Source organism: Mandrillus leucophaeus, unplaced genomic scaffold (assembly GCF_000951045.1).
Source record: "Mandrillus leucophaeus isolate KB7577 unplaced genomic scaffold, Mleu.le_1.0 Scaffold7, whole genome shotgun sequence".
Taxonomy (NCBI): domain Eukaryota; kingdom Metazoa; phylum Chordata; class Mammalia; order Primates; family Cercopithecidae; genus Mandrillus; species Mandrillus leucophaeus.
In genome coordinates, this window is record NW_012107585.1 from 6,758,253 (window position 1) to 6,765,906 (window position 7,654).

Consider the following 7,654-nt stretch of genomic DNA (forward strand, 5'->3'; position numbering starts at 1 on the left):
TCCTCCTCCTGGGTTCATGCAATTCTCCTGCCTCAGCCTCCCGAGTAGCTGGGATTACAGGCACACACCACTACACTTGGCTAGTTTTTGTATTTTTAGTACAGACAGGGCTTCACCATGTTGGGCCAGGTTGGTCTTGAATTCCTGACCTCAAGTGATCCACCCGCCTCGGCCTCCCAGGGTGCTAGGATTACAGGCGTGAGCCACCGTGCCTGGCCAACTGCAGAATATTTCAATGCCTCTGTAAATATCTCTATATATATCTGATATCTATCAGCATTCACCCCTCGTTCCCCGTTTCCCAGAGCCCCTAGCAATCACAAATCTACTTTTGCTCCTATGGATTGGCCTATTCTGGGTATTTCACATAAATAGAATCACATAATTTGTGACCTTTTGCATTAGGCTTCTTTCACTTAGTGTAATGTCTTTAAGACCCCTCTGTGTTGGGGCATGAACTGGTACTTCATTACTTTTAAGGGCTGAATAATATTCCATTGGATGCATATATACTCTCTTCCTTCTCTGAGGCCGTGTGTGCTGTTTCCACTTCTTAGTTATTTGACTAAACCTGCTATGAACATTCACATACAAGCTCCTGTGTGAACATGGATGTTCCATCCTCTTGGGTATATATAAGTGGGCGTGAAATTACTGAGTCATATGGTAATCCCATGTTTAACTTTCTGAGGAATTGCCAGAGTGTTTTCCTCTATTGGATCTTTTGACTTGATACCTATATCACTTTAATAAATATTTTTATTTTATTATTTTTTGAGACAGAGTCTTGCTGTGTCGCCCAGGCTGGAGTGCAGTGGCGCAATCCTGGCTCACTGCAAACTCCTCCTCCCAGGTTCAAGCAATTCTTGTGCCTCAGCCCCCCAAGTAGCTGGAACTACAGGCACGCGCCACCATGCCCAGTGCAATGGTTCCCATTCAGGGGGCTCCGCCCTGTCTTGCCTCAGCCCCTGTACCTAAGAACAAAGGCCCGCCAAACTCACGTGGAAAGCCGGCCTGCCGGATCAGCTTCTTTTTGGACAGCACCTTCATTGCCTGCAGGAAAAAAAGGCCCCAGGTCCGGGTTAAAGCAGGGAGGAGAAGGGGAAGGAGGGCAAAGTGGGGGTTCGTCTACTCCAAGGCCGGCCCAAGCTCCTGGCCCCCTGGCAGGTTCAGGACAACACAGTGAGCCCCTCATTATCAGAGGGGGTCAAGCAGCCACGGGTTGTAGGGAGGCTAGACTCCTGGGGTGCCTCCAGCTCTGAGCTGTTCCTGAGGTTCACGGTCACCTCTCTCAGCTGGGAAACCACGAGCCTCGGGACTTGCTGCCATCGAATCAAAACACAAGCGAGCTGGAGCGATGGGCAAAGGAGGGGCAGGACTGGTTGTTTTACACATGGGGAAACTGAGGCTCAGCTGTTTTACACATGGGGAAATATCACTTGTCAAGGTCACATGGTTGGCACACGATAGAGTCAGGTTTGAACCTACGCTGGACTGACTCCAAAGCCACCCATGCAGGTATCTGTCTCACTGCTGCCTTGTTCTCAGTACCATGGAGGATGCAGAGATGACAGCTCAGAGGAAGGGCATAAAAGGCTTTTGCTGAATGGGTAACTCTTTCTGGGCCAATCCCCTCACCTCCCTGTTTTCCCATCTGTAAAATGGGCATACCACTTCCTTCCTGAGGCACAAAATAAACATGACCTAAGAATAAAATGGGACAACAGCTATGAAAACTTTCCAGGAAGCTGAGTGCTGGAAAGGAGACTCTTCTGTGGATAAAGAGGGGGGCAGGGAGGAGAATGCGGATACTCACATAGTAGGTATTGTCATTTTCATTGTAGGCCAACTTGACGACACCATATGAGCCCTGGATAAAGGGAGATGCCCATGACATACTATCCAGAAGTTAAGATCTGCAAAATGAGAACCCTAATACAGACGTTGCAAACCGGCAGCCCATTGGTCAAATCTGTCCCGCAACTGTATTTTGTTGGAGCCTAGGTTTTTACAAAGTTTGGATTAGTTGTCAAGATTTAAAAATGGAAAGATCTGGACTGGGCACGGTGGCTCACACCTGTAATCCCAATACTTTGGGAGGCCGAGGCAGGCGGATCACTTGAGGTCAGGAGTTCGAGACCAGCCTGGCCAACATGGCAAAACCCCATCTCTACTAAAATACAAAAATTAGCCAGGGCATGGTAGCAGGCACCTGTAATCCCAGCTACTTGGGAGGCTGAGGCATGAGAATCACTTAAACCTGGAAAGCAGAGGCTGCAGTGAGCTGAGATTGCAGCACAGCACTCCAGCCTGGGCGACACAGTGAAACTCAGTCTGAAAAAAAAAAAGAGTAAAACAGTCTGATATAAAAATCTATATTCCTTGCCAGGCACAGTGGCTTACACCTGTAATCCCAGCACTTTGGGAGGCCAAGGTGGGCAGATCACTTGGGGTCAGGTTTGAGAACAGCCTGGGCAACATAGTGAAACCCCATCTCTACAAAAATTACAAAAATTAGCCAGGTGTGGTGGTGCACACCTGTAGTCCCAACTACTTGGGAGGCTGAGGCAGGAGAATCACTTAAGCCCAGGAGGCAGAGGTTGCAGTGAGCCGAGATTGCAGCACTGCACTCCAGGCTGACAGAGCAAGATCCTGTCTCAAAAAAAAAAAAAAAAAAAAAAAATCAAGATTCCTAGTTTCTTTTGAAAAAATGGAAAGATCTAGCTATATGTAGCCCTCATTTCCATATGTTGATGGTTTGCCACAGTCCTTACCACTCCCTACTACCTTACAGCTGGCATGCCTTACTCCTTTATATTACTTACTTGTTTTCTATTGGTGTTCAGATGTTTGACCATGGTAATGATACCTCCCCCCGCCATTGGCTAAAACAAAAGCAAAACTAGATATCAGAGTACCTCGGGGTGAAACAAAACCCCAAATGTAATGGGGATGTAACTATCACCAAGGTGATATGGAATTTCTTTGGAAGCTTTCTGAGCTTCTGCAGAAACATGTTTAATTTTAAGATACAAGAAAACAAAACTAAACCAAAAACCTAGATCATTAATGACAAAACCCTTTCCACCAACCTCGCCTTCAAAGACTCCTCTCCTGCTCCCAGCTTTACCCCCTTCCCTCTACAGTATCTGAACACCCCCAGTGAATGCAGAAAGCCAGCCTGGCTCCGGGGATATTTACCTTTCCAATTTCATCCTTCAGGGTATACTGATTCAGCTGCACACAGTCCTAGAGAGTAAGCAGAGACGCGTGGAAAATGAATTTTAAGTTTGCAACTAGAGGCCAGGCGTGGTGCCTCACGCCTGTAAGCCCTTTGAGGGGCCAAAGCGGGAGGATCACTTGAGTTCAGGAGTTCCAGACCAGCCTGGCCAACATGGTGAAATCCCGTCTCTATTAATAATATAAAAATTAGCCAGCCATGGTGGTGGGCACCTGTAATCCCAGCTACTCAGGAGGCTGAGGCACGAGAATTGCTTGAGCCAGGGAGGCAGAGGTTGCAGTGAGCAGAGATTGCACCATTGCACTTTAGCCTGGGCAACAGAGTAAAACTGTATCTCAAAAAAAAAAAAAAAAGTTTGCAACTAGATACATTTCTCCAAATTAAACACACACAGGTAACCAGAACCCAAATCAAGAAAGAGAACATCCCCAGCTCCCAGAAGCCACTCCCACCACTGCCCTTCCCCAGGTGGCCACTCTCCTGACTTCTAACAGCACTGACTTTGCTTGTTGTACTTTGTCAAAATGTAAGCACACACTCTGGACTCTGGTAAAACCCATTTTTTTAAGAAGGTTGTTCCCAGTTTTAAAAAGTAAATCTTAAATCAAACAAGTAATCCTTGGCTACATTGTCCTGTAAAAACATAAAGTGATACAAGAAGAGCAAGTCTGTGCAAGCTTGGGGTAGACAAGGGTTTCTTAGATAATACGAAAAAGGTACAGACAAAAGAAACAAATGATAAATTGAACTTCACCAAAATTAAAACTTTGGCTCTTTTTTTTTTTTGAGACGGAGTTTTGCTCTTGTTGCCCAGGTTAGAGTGCAGTGGTGCCATCTCGGCTCACTGCAACCTCCACCTCCCAGGTTCAAGCAATTCTCCTGCCTCAGCTTCCCAAGTAGCTGGGATTACAGGCACCCACCGCCACGCCCAGCTGATTTTTTTGTATTTTTAGTAGAGACGGGATTTCTCCATGTTGGCCAGGCTGGTCTCTAACTCCTGACCTCAGGTGATCCTCCTGCCTTGGCCTCCCAAAGTGCTGGGATTACAGGCATGAGCTATTGCGCCTAGCCTGTTTTGTTTTTTGTAGAGATGGGTCTTGCTATGTTGCCCAGGCAGGTCTCAAACTCCTGGTCTCAAGTGATCCTCCCACCTCAGTCTCCCAAGTAGCTGGGATTACAGACATAAGCCATTGCACCAGGCCTTGGCAGTTTCTTAACAAACATCTACCATACCACAGGCCATTCTACCCTATGGAAGTGAAAATGTGTTTACAAAAACTTGCATATAAATATTAATAACAGCTTTAGTTGTAATAATAAAAAATTGGAAGCAATCCAAATGTCCTTCAGGTAAATGAATAAGCAAACTGTGGTACGTCCATACAATTGAAATTATTCAGCAGTAAAAAGGAACTACGGATATAAGCCACAATATGGACAAATCTCAAAATCATGATGCCGTGAAAGAAGCTAAGCTAAAAAGGAACCGTTGCTCATGGGTCCCGGTTCTGTCTCTGGTTCATGCTGTGAATTCTCCCTCCTCTCAACTCTCCAGGGCCCCATCTCCAATTATGAAAGTTTTTCCTGGCCTTCAAAATGTAGTCCCTATAGCCCCTTCAAAATCAGCCCCTTTGGCCGGGCACAGTGGCTCATTTCTGTAATCCCAGCACTTTGGGAGGCCGAGGCAGGTGGATCACTTGAGGTCAGGAGTTCAAGACCAGCCTGGCCAATATGGCAAAACCCCATCTCTACTTAAAAAAAAAAAATACAAAAATTAACCAGGCGTGGTGGTGCACATCTGTAGTCCCAGCTACTCGTAAGACTGAGGCAGGAGAATAGCTTGAACCCGGAAGGCGGAAGTTGCAGTGAGCCAAAATCGTGCAACTGCACACAAGCCTGGGTGACAGAGCAACCTTCCATCTCAACAACAACAAAGAAAGGCATTCTGATGTTGGGCCTTCTTCCGATTAAATTCATTCATTCCTTCAACAAATATTTTTGCGCTCCTACAATGCGCCAGGTACCCTGCTAGGCTCTGGGGATGGGATGGGGTGTGGGGGTGGATGAAATGATCCTATGGAGCTTACGTTCTGGCTGGGTGGAGACAGGCAATAAACAACTAAACCAACACACAGATAATCAGATGCTGATGAATGTTATAAAGGAAAGCAAATAGGGCCATGGGGCAGAGAGAGGCTGGAGGATGCTTTAGGGAAGGTAGCCCAGGGAGCCTTTTGGAGGAGGTGATACTGGAGTTGAGACTTGGACATTAGATGGAATAGGCCTTACAAAGTTGGCATGGGGTGGTGGGGGAGGTGGTTCCAATCAGAAGGAACAGCGAGAATAAAGACCCCAGGCGGGCAAGAACTTGGATTCCGAGGAATGCGAAGGCAGGAACAGAGGGAGCTTAGGGAGCTGGCAGCAGATGGCAAGGAGGGGTGGGAAAGGGTCAGACCACACAGGGCCCTGTGAACCCTGGTGGGGATCTGAGTTCTAATCTACCCCCCCAGGGTTTACGGTAAGGGTCTTGTGAGAAATGCACAGGAAATGCTGAACCCAGTGCCTAGTGCCAACGCATGCTCGGCCAGGCGGGTTGTCGCCAGGCTCTCAGTGACCGACCTCATTCCATCACACCTTCGCCCACACCTCAGTCTCTGCTGGAGGCTCCCTCTGGCCCTGCAGCTGCTCTGTCCACACCCCCAGCGGGTCACACACACCCGCCCCAGCAGCCCTCACCCATGAGTATAAACACCCCAGCTCCCTCACCCCTGGCGGGATGACCCTGAGGCTGCTGTTCTGTGCTGTTTCCCAGGGCCCCCCGGAAGGAACAAGCCCCAGGGGCCTACACTCCACACTGGTAACCGGCTCCATAACCTACCCTTTGCTGACCGCCTTCCCTTCCCCATGCTGATTCACGACCCCCCTAGGGCCCCTTTTTGGCCCCAGCCACCCCCCAGGTTCCCTGGAGTCAAGTCCTAGGTCAACTGTGGCACTCAAATCCTTCTGGGGGAGCCCAACCTTCCACAGAGACCCTGCTGGGGGCAGGGAAGGGCACCGGGGACCCCTAGGACCTGGCTCACCACCGGCTCACGCACCTGCATACCCGTGATGGAGACATGGTGAGACTCCACTGTCGGCCGCCGGGGCAGCCGAGGCGAGGACTGAGGGGAGCCGACGGGCGAGTAGGGCAGGGACGGGCAGATGCAGCGTCCGTTCATGTCCAGGCTGCCGCCGGCTGCCAGTCCACCCTGGGACCGCTCTTGCAGAGAAAGCTTGCGACCGGAGAGGTGGGGTCGGGCCTGGGACCCAGAGGTGTCGAGGGGGACCTCTTGGCCATCGGCCTCCAGGGGCCGGTCCCGGGCCAAGCCAAGGTCCACAGCACAGCCCGGCTCACACTCGGTGACCACAATGAAGGACTCCATGCCCAGGTGAATGCTCAAGGATGACAGGCCCCGCAGGGCCTCACAGGGTTTCTGGCTTTGGCTGCTGCTGCTGCCCCTGCCCCGCAGCTCATCCTGGGGGGCGGCCCGGTTGCTGCTGGGCTGACTAGAGACACATGATGACATGGTGCATGCGCCAGCTTCATCCAGCACACTGGGACACTCCCATCCGGCAGCGGAGCCACCTGCAGAGAGAGAAAGGGTCAGCCGGCCCAGCTCCTAGGGGCAGGGACAGGAAAGGAGCCCCTCTCCTCCTGGCCCGGGCTGCTGTCTAATTCCTGCCTCCAGTTGACATCCTAAAAAAATCTTGCAAAACATGGTGTGATCTGATCTCTGAGTCTATACAGAAAAGCACAGTCTGCATCTTCTTATATTTTTTAATTTTTCTTTATTTTTTTTTTTGAGACAAGGTCTCTCTCTCTCTCTCTCTCTCTCTCTCTCTCCCCTCTCTCTCTCTCTCTCCAGGCTGAACTACAGTGGCATACTCATAGCTCACTGCACCCTTGAACTGCTAGGCTCAAGTGATCCTCCCATCTCAGCCTCCCAGGTAGCCGGAACTACTTCTCATACACCATGACAACAATTCCTAACTCAATTCCTATAGGAACAAGTATAAGAAAACTCCCAAATATAGCACACGCGTCCCCTACAGAACTGATAGCTGCTTCCAGCCAATTGTTGCTCAGCAGGAATTTGGGCCTACTATTGCTGGTTTTCCTTTTGTTTTTTCCCAAGAGAAGCCCTAAGGAGGTTAATAAGGTTGCCTGACTTTTTCACATTAGCAATTATTTCAAATATTTTTAAATGCTGGGCATGAAAAATGCAGGTCAGGGCTGGATGCAGTGGCTCATACCTATAATCCCAGCACTTTGGGAGGCTGAGGCAGGCAGATCTCTTGAGTCCAGGAATTCCAGACCAGCCTGGCCAACATGGTGAAACTTCGTCTCTACTAAAAATACAAAAATTAGCTGGG

General features: G+C 49.4%; 1 protein-coding gene across 5 annotated transcripts in view; it reads right to left on the reverse strand.

Annotated features, from left to right (window-relative positions):
* CAMKK2 (calcium/calmodulin-dependent protein kinase kinase 2, beta) overlaps nt 1-7,654 on the reverse strand; it is an 81,396-nt gene that overhangs the window by 31,509 nt on the left and 42,233 nt on the right. For all 5 annotated transcript variants that reach the window (XM_011964441.1, XM_011964439.1, XM_011964440.1 and 2 more), the window contains exons 2-5: nt 6,337-6,866; nt 3,202-3,249; nt 1,817-1,870; nt 1,002-1,053 (exon numbers count right to left, since the gene is read on the reverse strand). In XM_011964441.1, the coding sequence (XP_011819831.1) occupies nt 1,002-1,053; nt 1,817-1,870; nt 3,202-3,249; nt 6,337-6,807 (625 nt within the window). In that variant the 5' untranslated portion in view covers nt 6,808-6,866. The remainder of the gene's footprint in view (nt 1-1,001; nt 1,054-1,816; nt 1,871-3,201; nt 3,250-6,336; nt 6,867-7,654) is intronic.